Consider the following 19,811-nt stretch of genomic DNA (forward strand, 5'->3'; position numbering starts at 1 on the left):
GGAGAGAGCAGAAAAGGGAGCAGGTGGGGGTGACGGAAAGTAGGAGAAGACAGCAAGAGAAGGGAATGGGAAGGGCACTACTGAATTAAAAGCCAAAAGAGCATCACCTCCCCCATTCCTGCTCCTTCCTCCTCAAACACTGGCTACCTCTCTGACACTCTGGCTTGCCCTTAAGGAACTGAGCAGAACTGGAGGCCGCCTCTATACTGTCTCTGTACACCAGGGATCCTCAACCTGGGATTTAAGAACATGGATTTTACTAGCTTCTTAACTGAAATTTAGCCTTTCCTTTTCATATGAGTATAGGCAACCAACTACAGTTGTAAAAAGGAATACCTGTGCCTTTGTCAATAGGAGACATCACAGATATTTTGACGGTTCATTTAAACTCATCACTACTTTGAAATTATGGTCATCATTAGATCCCTCACTAGATCTTGTTATTTAATGCAGTAATAAAGAAGCACATGTATTACCATATCATAAATTTGGTGTTTTAAAAAATATTTTGGTAACCATATTTCAATCTATTAGGGTTCTGTTATAATCTTTTATTTTATGCACTCACAACATTATCTGAGAAGGGATTCATGCGTGTTACCAGCCCACCAAGGGGTCCATGGAACTACAAAGGCCAAGGAGGCCTGCTTCAGATCCTCTGGTAGCCCAGGCCAGCTAGTTCATCTCTTACCCGACAAATCTGTGCCACACTCCCTGCCCCCAAATTTCCCTTTTCCTGTCCCACTGCCTTCTGTTCCTACTGTCCTTCCTTTTCTCCATGGAACCCCCAGGCTACCAAGAGCAAATCTCCCCCATCCTCTCCTCAGAATTCCAAACTGCCCAAGGAAGGAACTAAATTAAATTGATCTGTAAGTTTTAACATTCTCTGACTCTGGAAGAGAAATGGAGGCCACAGGAGGAATTTTTAAAAATTAAGATTTCCATCACTTTCAGAAGAGTGAGGGGGTAGGGATATACATAACTCATACTCCAGGCATTTCTTACCTGTCATACCAACTAAAGGTAATGCTACTCAGAAAAGAAGCAGTGGTTGATGGATTCTGTAAGACACACAAAAAATCAGAAAGTAAATCAATTAGAAACAGGAACTCTATGGAACTCTAAAATTAGAAACTGATTTTTCTAGATATGATGTTGTGCTAGAAACTAGATACGATACTGAAGTAGGCTGGACAACATATATTTATTTGGAAACCCTAAGGTCACCAATAGAATGATGATCAGATTTTTTGTCATAAAAGTATGAATTAATTGTCTAGGCTGAAGATGGGTGGGTCAATGTAAAAAAGTCATTATTTCCATACGCGGGTCACCTTCTGTTTCCTTATGTCATAAAATGGTCTATACTACTGTATTCTGGGCTCGTGGGGCCTCCGTGAGACCTAGACATATCAAAGTCACATTTGTTAAGATACCATCCAATTAAATAATGTATGAGGTGGGCATATTTAGAGTCTCACATTCAATGAGTCATCTTTTTCCGAAATTGCTGAAAGAATCAGGATCAGGATCTGGAATGCATAGCAGATGAAGAATAGGCAGGAATAGGCCAGATTAGAATTGTTGCCCTATGAAAAAAAAAAGAGATAATGAGCCTTTTATCCAAATTAAATCTAAACAGCCCATATATGTCAATGCTTGTGATTAAAGCCTATTATTAAATCCCCCAAATATAATTCTACTCTGGAGTACAGGTTACTTTTGCCCTTTACTTTGACTTAGAAGTTGCCCAGCAATTTCTCCCCATGTCACCCTCTCTTTCCTCCTTACCTTTAAAAGTGTCCGGATCAGAGTCTGAAATTGGAACGTGCCACAGATTATTGACAGAATCCAGAATAGGGCCAGGTACCATGAGTCCTTCTGTACACACCATCGTCTGCTGTGTTGGATCAGCAAAACCAGGAGCTAGAGAGAAATTCATATCAAGTTCTGAAAAATATTGTCACTAAACAAGGACAAGAGGCAAGAAGTGTGTCAGAGAACAGAGGAGGAAAGAAGGACTGAAGGAGGAGATTGCTGTAACTAATCTGGCCAGGCAGAAAGTACACAAATGCCGAATTGTAGATTTCCTCCCTGCTACTATCCAACCTGCTCTTTCAGGTCCTCAGTGCTCTCCCTGGGACACCCATCCCTGCCCCATCTCTGTTCACCACACTTGGGTGGGGAGTTAGCCAAGAATGCAGAGGGTCACCATCTGCATTTTAATGGAGTTGCTTTGGGAGGCAGAAAAACCTTTTCAAGAGCCAAGGAAATTAATTTCTGGCATTGCGGTAGTCAGGTCGGGGAGCCAGACTCTGCTGGTTAGGTGCAAGGAGTCTGTATCACAATTTTCTAATACAGACTAAGCAATTAACAAAAAAAATTGCCTTGTAACATCTCACTTAGATATAATTAATAAAACATTAGTTTTCTAGAGCCAGCACTGTGCTGGTAAACCAAAATTTGGAACAAAAAAGCCATGACTTGTAATCTTTGTCAATCTCCATTCGGTAAATGTTCCCACTATGGTGGATTTCAAGCTCCAACATGATGTCACTAAACACAGGGTTGGGAAGAGATGCACACAATCAGCTCTGTAAGCTGGCTCTGGCACCCACTGCCTAGAAAATTCTTTGTTTTCTAACAACTGTAACATACAATAATGCCTACAGGTGCCAGGCAGACCATGTAACTGTGTGAAGTGAGGATGGGGGACTGTACTGAGCACATGCCTGGTCTAATGGGGGCAATGCTACTCAGTCCTGGCTGATCACCGCCCTGTGGGAATGTAGGCCCATAGATGCCAGACATTCTGATTTTTCAAGAAAGTTTGGAAATCCAAATGATTATGTGGCAACTTCCTCTATTAAAATGATGGCATCTAACTCAATTGTCTTTCTTTAACACTGTACAGGTCTCCTCCACACCCCCAAAAACATGGCTGCAGGAGAGACATCAGTTTCTGTCATCAAATTTACACAAATAACTCTAGACTTAGCAATCCATTGATTAGAGTCACCAGTCAACTTAAAAATAATATTGACAGCATTTAGAAAATTTTTTTAAATCAAGAAACTTGGATTTCATGTATGATCCTTAGATGGCAAGATATGCAGGAAAAAGACACAGATTTCAGTCATTAAAGCTAGTCACTTACTCTAGGGAGAATGCTCTACAAACTAGTGCTCAAAAGAGGATAAAAAGCTAATATTTGTTTTACCCCATTACATCTAAGCTTTGCTCACCATGGGTCCCTTGAAAAAGGTAGATGAAATTGGACTTAATTTCATTCCAAAAGAGCAAATTTCAGCTAGATAACTACACACAGAGAGAAAATAAACAGGATGAAAGTGGTGATGGGTCTTACCCATGTGCCCAGGTAGAGGCTTGGATTGGTATATCTGATGGCAGGGACTGTAGCTTGTCCAGAGTCTTCTGTGAGTACAAGGATCAGCTCTATGGCTGCTAGAACAAAAAGAAGCCCAACAAGTGCCTAAGAAGGGGAAAAGACCACTGTTAGGAGGATATCAGTCTTTAGAACAGAATGGTTCCCAGTAATGAATGGTAAAAATGGTATGCAGTAATTCAGGTAATACATTCAATGAATATTTCTGGAATCAATGGATACATATAGTTCAAGCAATGGAATAAAGTTCAAAGTATGCTATGATAAATGTTTTTAAGGAATGGTGAGTGTGATGGTTTTAAAATATGTCTACAAATTCTTTGATATTCCTTCCTTCAAAAAATAAAGTTTAGTTCCCCTCTTTCCTTGAGTATGGCCTGAACTCAATGACTCCCATCTAACGAATAGAATACGGCAGAAGTTTCAGTGCGAGACTTCCAAGAATAGGTAACAGAAGCAATGTGGTCTCCTCCTTGTTCTCTTTCTCAGATCACTCACTGCAGGGACAGCTACAGGCCCCATCATGAAGACACTCAAGGAGCTCTATGGAGAGGTCCACTTGGTAAGGAACTGAGACCTCCTGCCAACAGCCATGTGCGTAAGTCATCTTAAAAGCAGATCCTCTGGCCACAGTCAAGCCATTAAATGACCTTAGTCCCAGTCAGCATATTAATTACAACCTCATGAGAAACCCTGAAGTAGAACCCAGGTAAGCTGCTGCCAAATTCCTGACCCACAGAAACTGTAAGATAAAAAAATATTTATTTTTCAGGTGCTAAGTTTTGGGGTAATTTGTTACACAACAATAGATTACGAATACAATAGATTTAAAAGGGGAATTTCCCATCCCAACTGGGGTGGCACTATTCCCTTTCCTTGGTCATTAGTCCTAGACTTTTGCCCACATAACCTTTGAAGTTAGTGTTGCAATGACTGCAACTATGTCATGCTAGGATGACTCCAAACCAGTCAATATTTGTCCTATGAGCTCATAAGACGTGATATACATTGCATTGTTCTGAAGGAACATGCCCTACCTATCAGGATGGAAAACTACTACCTCTGTTGAGCAGGTCCACCAAGATCTTTAGTACCATCTCTCATCTCCCTCACTCACATCCATTTCTACTCCCAACCATCTATCCATACTCATTTCTATCATTCACCTAGAATGGCTTAGGCAGAGATATTGGGCCCTTTGTAATGAAAACTAGCCAAGGAGGAAGATGAATGCACCTTTAACTAATAGGACCAGTGCTATTATTTAGCAAGGCTTAGAGTCAAAGACATGTTGACAAGGGGATACATTTTTCTCAAGTATATAATTCACTATACTGTGCTTTCATCACATGAGACTGTGAGGTTTTTATGTAAAAAATAATAGCTTCTGAAGTGATAAGTTATGTTTGCCTTTAGGTAAATTAGGAGACAAAATAGAGCAAGGTAGAGCTAAAGCACCCACCCTTGAGTATAACTAGGTAAAGGGAAATACTAACCAGCAGACCACTCCCCAGGCCAAGGCAAAGGAGAGAGCCATGCCACAGGCTTACATATATTAAACTCTTACAAAATGACTAGAAATACACTGAGAAATCCATATCAAAAAGGACTAATTTATGTTATAAGGAACTCCTACAAAGCAATTTAAAAAAACAAACAACCCAGGGCCGGCTCAGTGGCACAGCAGTTAAATTCGCATGTTCCACTTTGTCACCCAGGGGCTTGCCGGTTCAGATCCTGGGTGTGGACCTATGCACTGCTTGTCAAGCCATGCTGTGGCAGGTGTCCCACATATAAAGTAGAGGAAGATGGGAACAGATGTTACCTCAGGGCCAATCTTCCTCAGCAAACAGAGGAGGATTGGCAGATGTTTGCTCAGGGCTAATCCTCCTCCTCCTCAAAAAAAAAAGATACTTTAAGGCCAGCCTCGGTGGCTAGTGGTTAAATTTGGCATGCTCTGCTTTGGCAGCCTGGGTTCCGTTTCCAGGTGCGAACCTACACCACTCATCTGTCAGTGGCTATGCTGTGACGGCACTTGCATACAAAAAGAGGAAAATTGGCAACAGATGTTAGTTCAGGGCGAATCTTCTTCAGCAAAAATAATCCCACCAATAAAAAATACTTCAAATTAAAAGAAGGGAATGAAATGCTGATTCATGCTACAACATGGATAAACCTTGAAAACCTTATGCTAAGTGAAATAAGTCAGACACTAAAGGATACATATTGTATAATTCCATGTATACAAAATGTCCTGAATAGGCAAATTCTTTGAGACAGAAAGTAGATTAGTAGTTTCCAGGGACTAGGGAAGAGAGAGGAAGGGAATGGGGTAATACTGTTTAATAGGTATGGGGTTTCTTTTTGGAGTGATGAAAATATTCTGGAATAAGACAGTGGTGATGGTCACACAATTCTGTGAATATACTAAAACCACTGAATTATACACTTTAAATGGGTGAATCATATGTGAATTATATCTCAATAACGCTGTTTTGGTTTTTAAAAGTGATACAAAGGGGCATCTGGTTTCTTTATCTGCCTCTGGATAGTGACTTGAAGGGATGATGCCTGGAACTACTGCAGCCATCCTGCAATCACGTGCTACCTTGACAGACTGGTTGACATGCTGAGGTTATCAGAAAATAATCAGCTACTTGTTGATGTCATTGTACTGCTAAATTAACAAATCCTAGAGCTGTACAAACTCTGGACTTCTTGTTATATAAGATCATAAATTCCTTGCTGTTTAAGCCAACAAGTGTGGCTTGCAGGGAAGAGCGTCTTAGCTGATATAAATCTATTCTTTGTAGTCAGCCCTGACAGAAGGTAAGGATGGGAAACATGACAGAAATCAATCTTAATTGAAGTTTTGTGTACAGAACTAGTACAGTTATGCCAGTCACTTCCTTCTCTCCCCTACCTCTAACCCAAGATTGCAAATCCACTGGCAACAACTGTTTACCACCATCAACCCTAACCAGGCCAACACAGAAGTACTCTGAAGAAATTGAATGTTTTCCTTGAGGAAGGGCTGAGCAGATAGTGTGGGCATTGGTGCCCCAGAGTAAACTCTTCTTCATTTAGCATACAGCAGGGGTGGAGAGATACAGCCCAGGTGCCTGCTCTTGGGGGAAGCCAGTAAGTCCAAACAGTCATCCAGTGCTCACAGGCAGTGTTCCCATCTAAAAGAAGCCAGCTGGGGAAGCAGACTTATCCAATGGCAGAGGGACCTACCTCAGCCACATGTTAATTAACTTATTATTATAAGTCATATGACTTATTAACCAATTGTTAGTTTTATTATTAAATATTAATAATTAATCAGATATTTGATATATTATTAATTAAATAATTAATGATAATTAACTTATTGTTATATAACATTATTATGTTATATTAAAAGTTATAACTATTATAAATGCAACACAGTACATTAATTAACCACCGGAAAGTTGAGAAAAACCAATACCAGCAAAGAAGATAGCCAAGATAATTAAAGAGAACAACTGATTCTGGCATGAAACAAACAGAAATTATTAAGTGAACAGAAGAGAACTTTAAATTATTTTAAAATTAATGTCCTAAGAGAAACTTGAGAAGATATTGCATCCACTAATAGGTTGTTTTTTTAAAAATATAATCAGAAATTAAGAATAATTCTTAGATATTAAACCCATGATTGCTAAAATGCAGGCTCTTTAGGACAACTGGAAGAAAAAATTAGGGAAATCTCTCAGAACATAGGAGAAAAGAGAAAAGGAAATTTTAGAAAGAGAGCGAGAGAGACTGAGAAGGAGGATAAATTCAGAGTCTAACATCTATCTAAAAAAAATTCTAGAAAGATGGAATTTCAAAATTGGAGGAAAGTAAATGAAAGGAGAAAATATAAGAAAATTTCTCAGAGATGAGAAAGACATAAATGAGTCTTTAGGCTGAAATGTAGAACCCACTGAATGAAAAAAAACCTGTGTAAACAGACTCTCATGAAATTTCAGGACATCATAAATAAAGAGGATAGAGCCAGCCGTGGTGGCCTAGTGGTTAAGTTTGGTGTGCTCCACTTGGGTGGCCCGGGTTTGGTTCTGGGTAGAACCACACAACTCGTCTGTCAGTAGCCATGCTGTGGTGGTGGTTCACATAGAAGAACCAGAAGAACTTACAACTATATACAACTATGTACTTGGACTTTGACAGGGGGTAGTGGGGGGGTAAGGAGGAAGATTGGCAACAGATGTTAGCTTAGGGTGACTCTTCCCCTGGGAAAAAAAAATACACCTATCTCTTCTTCAGAAAAAAAAAAAGAAGAAAGAGGATAAAAGCTTCTAGAGAGGATAATGAGGAATGAGAAGAATTCTAACTCAGCAGCACAGGATGTTGGGGAACAATATAGCAACATCTTGAGAGCTAGAAAAAGAATTTTTTTGAACCTAGCATTCCAAATTCAGATGAACATTTTCAGAAAGCAAAAGCTTAGAGACTTTATTTACTGTTGCTCCCTTGAAAATTTTATTTGAAAATGTTCTCCAGATCCAAGAAATTTAGGGGCACTAATTCTCTCATCTTACACTAAGGGGTATCAAGATGCAGAGTCTAAAACTGATGGCAGATTATTTTTAGGTATAAAGATAACCAACAGAACTGAAAATAATCATACAAAATTAAAAGACTGAAAGAAGAAGAGGGAAAAAGGAAGCTAGGGGATAGAGTCAATGAGCTAAATTCCTTGTTTTTTATAGAGGGCAGAAATAGATCTTTTCTGAAGTTGACAGATCAAGAAATACAAGTATAAACACATTATTTGCAGATATGGAGGTAACCATCAAAATAATTTTAAATGGAGTCCTCTAGAGAATGGGACTGGGAGGTAAAGGGGTGAGAAAGAGATTTTCTTTTCATTTTGCATTTTCTTGTTCAGTTGTGTTTTTTTTGCAAAGAGTGGAAGGAAACATACCAAAATGTTAACTGGAGTATATCAGAGTGGTACAATAATCCATGGATTTAATTTTCTTTTTATTTCCCTAGAGTCTCCAAACTTTCGACAATAATCATGCATTATTTTTATAATCAGAAACAGATAACACACTATTATTAATTAGGATCAGGGAAATATTGTGGTTGTTTAATGATTACCAAGTCCTTAATAGTCTTTGCCCTTGATCTTTGATTTATTGGCGGAGCTTCAAATGCACGTGGAGTTTACTAAACTCGACTTCCTAAGGAGACACAGTCTCATTGGTATTAAAAAAGAAAGAAGAGTGGTTTGGCTATATTTACTATCTCTCCATCGGCAAGGTCCTCCTTTCCCCAGCGCTTTGTGAATGACAAGGCACTCTGGTTGAACCTTCTGCTCATTACACAGAGGATCCACTTCCACCACTTCCCTGGCAGCCAAATGTCTAACTTCAGTTTCAATATTTTATATCCTGGAGGACTATACCCTCCAGCAGCCCATTCTATTATCAGACCGTTATTATCACTAGAAAGTTCTTTTGTATACTTAGTCAAAGTTGGCTTCCCTGGAACAACCTCCACCCACTTAATCTTGATCCTGCTCTCGGAAACTTTTCAGAACAAGCTAGGCAATCTTCTATATTATACTTCCACAAATACTTGAGGGTGGTTCCCACGTCTCACAGGCTCAACACCAAGCCCACTTTTGCTGCACATCTTGCTCTGATCTCAGTACTTCCACAACCTCCAGAACCAAATTCCTCCTTTGTTCCCCTGGGACTAAATATGAGCCCATTGATTCATTTTTAAACTCAATTCCTTCAATTACCTACTGTGTGCAGGGTCCTTTCAGTAAGAATGCACCTTTAAACCAACAAAGAAACTTGTCGAGTCTATCCCCAGCTCGGTCAAGCAAACTGGCTTAGTTCATATGAGACGATCACCACTCTAATGACCAAACAAGAACAGCAATAACGACGGTTCAGGAGAGGCAGAGAGGAACGGACAGCCCGAAGACAGGTAGAAGAGGAAGTGGAGAAATAAAACCCAGGGGAGGAGTGAGCCTAGCAGAAGGCTCTCATAGAAGAAGTAACGTTTCACTTTGGTTGGGAATTATACTTCTGACTGTTTCAGAGAAGAAACCTGTTATTTTGAAATTTTTAAGAGGAAGCTAATCTGCACCTGTCACCCTCAGGGTGGAGGACAAAAAAGTAAAGTATAAATTACAAATGCAGCTCCTGAGCAAGGGTGAGTGGATTATTACCTACAGAAAAAGAAAAAAAAAAACCAAAAGCTAATACATTCCTTTTTTCTTTCTTTGTTTTTTTTTAGGAAGCTTAGCCCTGAGCTAACATCTGCAGCCAATCCTCCTCTTTTTGCTGAGGAAGATCAGCCCTGAGCTAACATCTGTGCCCATCTTCCTCTATTTTATATGTGGGACACTTGCTACAGCATGGCTTGATAAGCGGTGTGCAGGTCCCTGCCCAGGATCTGAACTGGTGAACCCTGAGCCACCGAAGCAGAGCACCCAAACTTAACTGTATGCCACCAGGCTGGCCCCACCTTTTCTTTTTCTCCGTAGAGATTTGTGTTTATAAACATTAAACAAAATGTGATATATCCATATAATGGAATACTATTCAGCCATAAAAAGGAATGAAGTACATGCCAGAACATGAATGAATCTTGAAAACCTTATGCTAAGTGAAAGAAACCAATCATAAAAGACCACATATTATTATATGATTCCATTCACATGAAATGTCCAGAATAGGGAAATTATAGAGACAGAAAGTAGATTAGCAGTTGCTTAGTGCTAAGGGGCATGGGGAGATAGGAGGTTTCTTTTTGAGGGAACTAAAATGTTCTAAACGTGACTATGGTGATGGTTGCACATAACCTGTGAATATACTAAAAAAATAGAATTGTATTTAAACGAGTGAATTGGGTGAATTATATACCTCAATAAAGCTATTTTTTAAAAGTTAATTAGTAGCTAGGATTAGGATGGGATACAACATGCTCTTAACTCAGCTTTTACTCCTAGAGTGGATTTAATACCAACATTCAACAAATTCATACTGAGCACTAGGCCCTGTGCTGGGTCAATAAGGGAGACAGTGACCCTGCCCCAGGCTCTTAGAGACTGTTCTTTTCCTATCCGGAGTCTGACAAAACCCATCACCAGTCCCCACCTCGAAGTGTCAAGACAAATCCCACTTCCTTTGGCCAAGTTCCTTCCTTCCTTTTAGATTCCAGGAAACCTGAGGTCATGAGTATGTACCCTCATGGAACACCGAATCTAATTTGCCTTTCTGAAACTGTTTAAAGAGCAGAACGGATAGAAGAAAAAAAAAAAACCTATTGAAAAGAAGCAGATAGTGGATTTTATGCGGTAGCTTTACAACTTCAAGTGAAGGTCTTTCAGTTCCCACCAGACCGTCTCTGCATTAGTCAGTGGGGCTGGCTGAGGGGCTCCTCCCCTCCATCCTGCTGGGCTCTCTGCTACAGCCCCTGTCCTTTCCATTATTTTCCTACTAAGGCCTGTCACTGTGAGCACTCACCCTACCTCACTCTACTGTGAGTGATGGTCCAGACTCAATGGAAGACTTTGGGAAACTGGAAGCCTTACTTCAGATCCAAGTTTTGGGAGATGAGCGATGGTTGGATTGCCTGAATGGTGCAGAGAGGACATTTTATAGTCACCTAATGATAGCGGCCAATCGAATTACAGTCTCCTGATTCATTAGGACAACTTCAAGGCAGGTAATCCAGGGGCCGGCCCTGTGGCCAACTGGTTAAGTTTGCACGCTGGACTGCAGGCGGCCCAGTGTTTCGTCAGTTCGAATCCTGGGTGCGGACATGGCACCAGTCATTGAGCTACGCTGAGGTGGCATCCCACATGCCACAACTAGAAGGATCCACAACTAAGAATATACAACTGTGGACCAGGGGACTTTGGGGAGAAAAAAGGAAAAAAATTAAAAAAATAAAATCTTAAAAAAAAAAAGTGTTTCCTTCTCAAATACTGAAAATACTCAAATACTGAAAAGACAATAACCATCTGACTGATTACTTATCATGTGTTTAGGGAGTCCAATATAAATAAGATTTAAGAGTCATTACACTGATGCATAAATCAAAGTCACCTTAACTAAGAAATATGGCAAGGGGCCAGTGAGGCATAAGGCAGGTGGAGAGAGGGAGACCCAGAGTATGGTACTCCCTGAGACAGCACTACCTGGGAGAGCTGGTGTAAGACAGGGAAGAAGACACTGTAACCACCAAGAAAATGTCTCCATTGTGCACCAAAGAATTAGTTAGAAAATAACGGAGTTCCATACCTGCTTAGCAAGGTAGAGTTTGGTTATAGGCCATCTCTTGGTCCTGGATCTAAATACACGGAAAAGCTGCCAAGGAGCCAGGAGCCAAAGGAAGCCCAAGGGAATCCAAACAAGAACAGTTTGCTCAAAACAAAGTGGCAAGTCTGCCTCCGGGCTATCCAGGAATGAGGAATTCTGGGGGACGGAAATGGACAGATTGTTGGATACATGCATTTTTGAAGACAGACCAGCCCCTGGTCCATTCCCCCACCACTATCCGTGCTTCCAAACAATTTTAACTCAGTTTTATATCCATATGCAGCCTGACTCTTTAACTAGCTGTATTTTCCTATTTCCTATTAATCTCCATTGATATGAATTCACCATTTAATGACATTTAGTGACTTTTCTGGACAACCTAACCTCTAAAAATCTTTCTTTCTATGATTCTAAGCTTATTTCTCCACCAGCTATTCTAAGTAAACTTCACCACTGCATTTGCCAAGTTGTGGGAAGAAGAGAGGCTGTTCCTCAATCCAAAGGGGAGAATAGTTCCCTGGGATATAAACACTTGCTCTTCTTATTCTGTTTTTTTAGCACTGATTGAACTCACTGGCAGACTTTCAAACACGCAGGCAGCAGAATGCCTAGTCATACTATGGCATTTAGCTTCCTCTGGCCCCAACGACTTATGTTGGAACCTGAGGGAGCCTTGTCACAGGAGAAGTGATGGCGCTGTGGGACAGAAGTCTTATTCCCAGCAAGTTTTGTGCTAGTCTCTGCATTTTGCAATAAATTAGAAATGCCTTGTGAGGTGATGGCAGGGCGCATCATGCGAAGGTAGACCTTTCTCTTCTTATAAGTATTTTTTAGTTGTTTTGTACAGCTGTTTGCACAGATTCTTTAAAGAAAAGATTGGGGTGCCCTGACCAAGATGATCTGTCAGATAATTCTCAGAGAGAATTCTCAAAAGATGGCCTGTCAAGATCCAAGCACCACCCTACTGTAAGTATTCTTGTCCTGGCCTCGAGGGCCTTGGGGCCCAGGTTCTTTCTAAGATGGGAAGTGCTGCTCACAGGCTCTGCTATCTCATTCCTGCTCTTCTCATCTGCCATAAAGTTATCTAACTTTAGAATTCAGAAGAATTACCTAAGATATTTAAACTAGTTTAACAAGCACTCCAGGTGATTCTGATGCTGATGATAGGCATTTGCAAACGAAAGTTTCTCAAAATCTCTAAATCCAAGGTCCTTTCTCATTCTCTATTCCACTAAACCATTTGGTTCTGTTGCTCAAACTGTCTGTCTTGAAATACTCTGCTCTGGTTCAAAAATTATCTCAGTGCTCATGATGCCCAAACTTGCATCCCTGGCTTCAACTTCTAGTCCATATCACTATTTCCTAGTTATTCTAGAACATATCGTTATCATTTCAACATCAATATATCTCAACAAGGCACAATCATGCACCTTCTCTTCTTCCTCCTACCCCACAAACAACACAACAACAATTCTCCCTCTTAATCTTGATAAAATTGGAAGCCTTTTTCCTATTTCTCTTTAGAGAAGGCAATTTTGCAGCTACCTGGTCTGAGAAAAGAGTCTGGGATACAATAAACATATGTTAGAGAATAAGTATATTACCTCTCCCACATAGAATATACTCTGGAGATATTATGACTTGTTTTCTAAGAAAACGTAAGCTTTAGATCAACTGTACATCTAACTTTTCTGGTTCTTATTGGTCGCCACTCTAGGCTAATCTACTATTTGTTCTGAGTCTGAGAAGTGTCAACACTGAGATTAAGTGAAATTTCTCACCCAAAAAGTAGAATCGCAGAACTTCTCCACCATGATTCCTGAAGCACTTCCAGAATGAAGACTCTTGTATGACTGTATTGTTTCTTATATACTTTTTTTCCTCAGAGAAGGTGGAAGGTGAGTAGCAATGCACTTTCTCCCATTCTGATGTTCTGATGTTCCAACTAAAGGCAAGTCTCCTGACCTTTCATCCCAACAATTTAATCGTTAACCTTGCTTAGACATATATTGATATTACCCAGTGCATAGGCACGTGACTGAGGAGCCCCAAGGACAGGTACTCACCAGTTCCCAAAGTACCAGAAACCTCTGTGGGTGTGGTCAGATCTAAAAGGAACCACTGAAAGATGTCAGCAGAGCTGACAAATCAGGAAGTGGAGGAGCTCTTCCTTCTCCTGAGGACACATAGCCTAAAAAGAGAAGCATCAATGGAGGTGCATGCTCCCCTAAATGTGCAGTTTCACTTTTGTTTTAAGGCCTCAGAGTTTATAGAAGTGTGCAATATGCTCCTTCTCTGGATTTTAAAATTAAGAACATAGATCTTAAAATACTGTTAAAAATAGTGTAAACTTTGTTTGAGATAGTCAGGCTACATATATATATACATAATTTATGCAGCCAATTGTTAACCTTAGCTGTTAGGATTGTGGGTGATTTTTATTTTCCCTTTTTGTTTGTCTGTATTTTCCGATTTTTCCATAATTATCAGGTATTATTTATGTAGTAATATTTTTAAAGCAAATTTTTGTATTATGGCAAAAAAATGCATGATGTAAAATTTGCCATCCTAACCATTTCTAAGTGTACAGTTCTGTTGTGTTAAGTATATTCACACTGTTGTGCAAGCAATCTCCAGAACTTTATCTTGCAAAACTGAAACTCTATACCCATCAAACAACCCCTATATCCCCTTCCCCTAGTAAAGCAAATGTTCTTTTAAAATCAGGGCACCCTAAATTAACAGCACCCAAACATGCTTGCCAACATATTAAAGTGCAAACACATCATTTGGAGGATCATGTGGAACCATTTTCGTCATCAACACCAAAAAACCACTTCTTTGTTCTGTGGGTATAAACAGACTGTATCTACAGAGATTAATTAACAAGAGAGTAATGTAAACTTTAATGTATATATACGTACATATATATTTTAATGTATACTCTAATTCCTGTCCTAAGGTTAACTATACCTGTGGTTACCTTAAATTCACAAATGGTAAAAACGTTTACCATTAGTATCAGTGGATATGTTCTGGATTATTAACATCTGAAAGATGTATAAATTTGATTAGGACATTCATTCAGTTATCTTCTTCTGAGAAGTTAACAATGAGATGGGCTTCCACATTTCTCTATGTGCCTGTAACAGTGTTCAAATGATTTAGGCCTTGGGATGAGATCAGATCCAGGGTCAGATAAAGGCACGACATCAGTATAGTGGCTTGGTACAGACTTCTGACCATACCAACAGAATGAAGCTGGAGAGATGACATAATCATAGATTTTTAGAAATCCATCAGTGAGGACGCAAAGAAACCTAAATGAATCAAGCCATGGGTTGGTTTGGCCCGTGGACCAAATCCAGCTGAACCATGTTTTTGTCTGGCTAAGAATAGTTTTTACATTTTTAACTATAGAATGTGAAAAAGACTACTCAGCATGAATAGTCTTTCAATAAGAACTGCTCGATTTTGCCTCTTGGCCCACAAAGTCCCAAATATTTACTATTTGACCCTTTAAAGTTTGCCAACCCCTGAACTAAACTCCAGAAATGACAAGACCTCTGTAAGAAGAGAACCACAACAGCTCTCATCTCTGCCTGAAACAGAGTGAGGAGGAAAAATCTACCACAAATGGGGTTCAGAAGAAATCAGCCTAACTTCTAACAAACTTTTCCAGGCCATGTGTGGGGCTGGCATAACAGATTAGAATCTGGAAGAGCTCCAGAAAGAGTCAGACTGCACTACCCCCAAGTCTTTACTACACTAGTCTTCATCAAATGCTGGGAATAGTGTTACAGAAAGGGAAGGGGCAGTTAGTTAGAAGAGCTGAGAGAAGACCCCTAGGCACGCTAAACTTTCACCTTTGGAAGACTAGGGCAGAAGCAGAGGAGCTGAGAGAAACCCCTTCAATGCCATTCTACCTTCATAGAGAGTAAGGTTACCCCAGTCATCCCTGAAATGGCCAAAGGAGACAGCAGGCCGCAGGGCTGAATGAGATCTCCCAGGGAAATAGAAAGCAGGGGGCAGGGCTGAGGGCAAAGAGATCACAACAACCCAGAGGCTTTACCAAGATTTTCCCACCTGATTCCTACCTTCAGGGCCTAGGGAAATATGCAGCCTGAAGGTGTACTTTTTTCCGACTTGGATCCCATAGTTCCACAGCTCACCTTTCCTGGCTCTTCTGGTGAGTGGTATAGATAGTGATTGAGCTTTTGGGCTCTCATAAGCCAAGTTGTTTTTCAGATTTGCATTTATCCCATTTTTCTTCCCTTCTGGTATCAGTGATGTGGGATTTTGGTTGTCTGATCAACTACTGGTGGTGATTGTTTTGTCAGGTGGCATTCAACAAGAATCCATTCTGTGGCAAGTGGCAGACAACAGGAAATCTGGGTTTGTTAGCTTTGTTTGTTTGTTTTTGTCTGTTTGTCATGAGGATTCTGGCATTTCCTAGCATTTATACTGTAAATTTGAGAAGTTGTTATTATCATGTGCTTCTAATCAGAGAAAGAACACGCTGTGCATATTTGTTTTGTATGTGCACCAGTGTGGGTTTCTATAATTCTAAGGATCAGAGGCTTCTTCCTCCCTCTAAACCTCTAGCTTTTTTCATGCTTACCCATTAGTTGTCAGTGTCTACAAAATGGAATTCCTGTACCAGGGATGATAAAAATATATAGTAGGCCTCTATAGGAACTTTTGACTTTAATAAAGGACAATATCTAAGGAGAGCCTTAAAACAGAAAGGAACAAAATCCCTAATATACAAGGATCAGCTTTCTTTGATTTGCATACTAGCGCCTCTAAATGAATACAGAATTCTAAGTTCATGTCCCTTCAGGACTCTTCAAATAAGGCTAAAGAAACAGAAGAAACTATGTTATCAAAATTTAGGCAATTAAAAAATTTTTAGGGGCCAGCCTGGTGGTGTAGGTGATTGAGTTCATGTGCTCCACTTTGGCAGCCCAGGGTTGTTGGGTTTGGATCCCAGTTGTGGACCTACACACCACTCTTCAAGCCATGCTGTGGCAGCATCCCACATACAAAATGGAGGGAGATTGGCACAGATGTTAGTTCAGGGACAATCTTCCTCACCAGGAAAAAAAATTTTTTTAGATGAGGACTCAGTCATATAACTCAAGATTTTAAGTTGCCAAACTCCAAGCAAGTTTTGCTCTCTTAAAAAATTGATTGAAAACCAACCAACCCCAGTATTGCAATTTCCTGCCAGATTCAAAAGGGAATCATGAAATGACTCAGATCCATTGTAATGATATTCCCCCAGTGAACCCAAACATATCTTTCTGTTCATTGAACTCAGTGGTTCTCAGACTTTTTGGTTTTGGGACCCCTTTTACACTCTTAAAAACTTATGAGGATCCCAAAGAGTTTTTGTTTATGTAGATTATAGTGACCAATATTTACCATATTAGAAATTAAAGCTGAGAAATTTAAAAACATGTATTTATTAGTTTGTTTAACACAGGGGGTGAAGGGGAGCACTTACATGGTGACGGACAAGAAATAATGCACAACTGAAATTTCACAATGATATAAACTATTACGAACTCAAAAAAAAAGTTAAAAAATAATAACATTTCATGTTAACATAAATAACATACTTTTATGAAAAATAACTACCTTTTCCAAAGCAATTGAAAAGAGTAGCATTTTTTTACATTTTTGAAAATCTCTTTTAATGTCTGGCCCAATAGAAGACATCTGGATTCTTACGTCTGTTTCTTCATTCAATCTGTTGTGATATCATACAATATGTAGTCTCTGGAAAACTCCACTGTATACTTGCTAAAGAATGAGAGTTTAAAAAGGCAAATAACATCCTAGTGTTAGTATGAAAATAGTTTTAGGTTTAAATAGTTTTGACTTTACAGATCCCCTGAGTGTCTCATAACCCCTAGAGATCCCCAGGCCACACTTTGAGAACCACTGCTTTTAATAATCTTAAATTCTTAATAGATAAAAGTTCTTCTATTTCCACCTTAAATCTGGCTATTTTACCAGAAACAGTTCTTCTCGTTTGCTGGAGGAGTTGACAAAATTTTTTTCATTATCTGAATATGAAACATTTTCTGAGCAAGCAAATTGATAAACCTTGTCTGTCTCCAGAGGAAAGTAATAATCTGTATTAGTTACCTATGATTGTATAAGAACCAATCCACGTTTAAACCAAGATCCTTATTATCTCTCACAGTTTCTGTGTGCCAGCAGTTCAGCCACAGAGGGAATGGCTTGTCTCTGCTCTACACTGTTTGGGGTCTTAGCAGGCAGACTTGAGACAGGGGCTGAAATCATCTGAAGGATCATTACTCATATGTCTGGCAATTAATGACGGTGTTGGGTGGTTGCTTGCTAGGGCTGTTGGCAGAACACTCACACACGGCCTTTCCACGTGCCCTGGGTTTCTTTACAACATAGCACCTGAGTTCCAAGGGCAAGAAAGTTAGCCTGGTGGAAGCTGTAAATTTGTCATGGTCTAGTCTCAAAAGTCACATACCTTCACTTCTGCCCTATTCTATTTGTTAGAAGTGCATCACTAAGCCTGACTCACATTCAAGAAATTAGATACCATCTTGAAGAGATGTACGTCAAATAATTTGTGGACCTATTTAAAACTACCAGATAATGTCTCTTAAAATTTAATGGAGTCCCTTTTCTGATTGACTAATGAGACTAATAAGTGTTTATGTAATTTTAAGTAAGAGAAATTCAAAGATTTATTCAAATAACTCTGCCATCATAAAAGAGAAATACATTAACTATCTCAAAATTGTCTCATTCGGCTTGTTGTTGCCCAAAACAATCTCCAGATTTTTTTGATAGTAGGGGGAGGGAGTTACAGAAAAATTGCACAGAAAGTATAGAGAGTTTCCATATACCCTCAACCCCTCCCACTCACACAGTTTCTCCTATCATTATCTTGCATTAGTGTAATACATTTGCTACAATTGATGAACAAACATGAACGATCTAAATATGCCAATTAAAAGACAGAGATTGTTAATGTGGGCCAAAAACAAGACCCAACTATATGATGTCTACAAGAAACTCACTTTAAATATAAAGACACATAGAGATTAAAAGTAAATGGATGGACGGGGCTGGCCCCGTGGCCGAGTGGTTAAGTTCGCGCGCTCCGCTGCAGGCGGCCCAGTGTTTCGTCGGTTCCAATCCTGGGCGCGGACATGGCACTGCTCGTCAGACCACGCTGAGGCAGCGTCCCACATGCCACAACTAGAGGAACCCACAACGAAGAATACACAACTATGTACCGGGGGGCTTTGGGGAGAAAAAGGAAAAAATAAAATCTTAAAAAAAAAAAAAAAAATGAGTCTTTAAAAAAAAAAAAAAGTAAATGGATGGATAAAGATGTACCACACTAACATTAATCAAGAGAAAGTGGGAATAGCTGTATTAATTTCAGAACAGACTTCAGACCAAGGAAAGTTATCAGGGATAAAGAGAAACATTACATAATGATAAACGGAGTCAATTCTTCACGAAAACATAACCATTCTTTTTTTTTTTCCTTTTTTTAAAGATTGGCACCTGAGCTAATAACTATTACCAACCTTTTTTTTTTTTTCCTGCTTTTTCTCCCCAAATCTCCCCAGTACATAGTTGTATATTTTAGTTGTGGGTCCTTCTAGTTGTGGCATGTGGGATGCCACCTCAGCATGGCCTAATGAGTGGTGCCATGTCTGCAGCCAGGATCCGAACTGGCGAAACCCTGGGCTGCCAAAGCAAAGCGCATGAACTTAACCACTCAGCCATGGGGTCAGGCCTACTATTTTTTTTTTTTTAAAGATTGGCACCTGAGCTAACATCTGTTACAAATCTTTTTTTTATCTTCTTCTTCTTCCCCAAAGCCCCCCAGTACATAGTTGTAATATTCTAGTTGTAGGTCCTTTTGGTTGTGCTATGTGGGACGCCGCCTTAGCATGGCTTGATGAGCAGTGCCATGTCCACGCCCAGAATCCAAACTGATGAAACCCTTGGCCACTGAAGTGGAGTGCGCAAACTTAACCACTCAGCCACAGGGCCCGCCCCAAAACATAACCATTATTAAT

The 19,811-nt window shown here is 39.8% G+C and overlaps 2 protein-coding genes across 10 annotated transcripts in view; both read right to left on the minus strand.

Moving 5' to 3' along the window:
- The window catches only part of ABCC2 (ATP binding cassette subfamily C member 2), a 57,470-nt gene extending 43,563 nt beyond the window's left edge, over positions 1–13,907 (minus strand). The window contains exons 1-7 of one of the 4 annotated variants that reach the window (XM_070223011.1): positions 13,788–13,907; positions 13,503–13,686; positions 11,704–11,877; positions 3,368–3,465; positions 1,792–1,926; positions 1,482–1,589; positions 1,006–1,061 (exon numbers count right to left, since the gene is read on the minus strand). Coding sequence is in view for 2 of the 4 variants with exons in the window: in XM_070223003.1 (XP_070079104.1) it covers positions 1,006–1,061; positions 1,482–1,589; positions 1,792–1,926; positions 3,368–3,493; positions 11,704–11,877; positions 13,503–13,535 (632 nt within the window). In the remaining 2 variants the exon portion in view is untranslated. Of the gene's footprint in view, positions 1–1,005; positions 1,062–1,481; positions 1,590–1,791; positions 1,927–3,367; positions 3,494–11,703; positions 11,878–13,502; positions 13,709–13,787 lie in introns of those variants that run through there. The other 3 variants (XM_070223003.1, XM_070223013.1, XM_001500707.6) reach the window with 3 other exon arrangements.
- A 249-nt stretch (positions 13,908–14,156) lies between these two features.
- Positions 14,157–19,811, minus strand: part of CUTC (cutC copper transporter) — a 57,977-nt gene continuing 52,322 nt past the window's right edge. For 5 of the 6 annotated variants that reach the window (XR_011421926.1, XR_001378880.3, XR_001378881.3 and 2 more), the window contains one exon: positions 17,174–17,529. The gene's annotated coding sequence lies outside the window, so the exon portion shown is untranslated. Of the gene's footprint in view, positions 16,085–17,173; positions 17,530–19,811 lie in introns of those variants that run through there. The other variant, XR_011421924.1, reaches the window with a different exon arrangement.

Source organism: Equus caballus, chromosome 1 (assembly GCF_041296265.1).
Source record: "Equus caballus isolate H_3958 breed thoroughbred chromosome 1, TB-T2T, whole genome shotgun sequence".
Classification (NCBI taxonomy): Eukaryota; Metazoa; Chordata; class Mammalia; order Perissodactyla; family Equidae; genus Equus; species Equus caballus.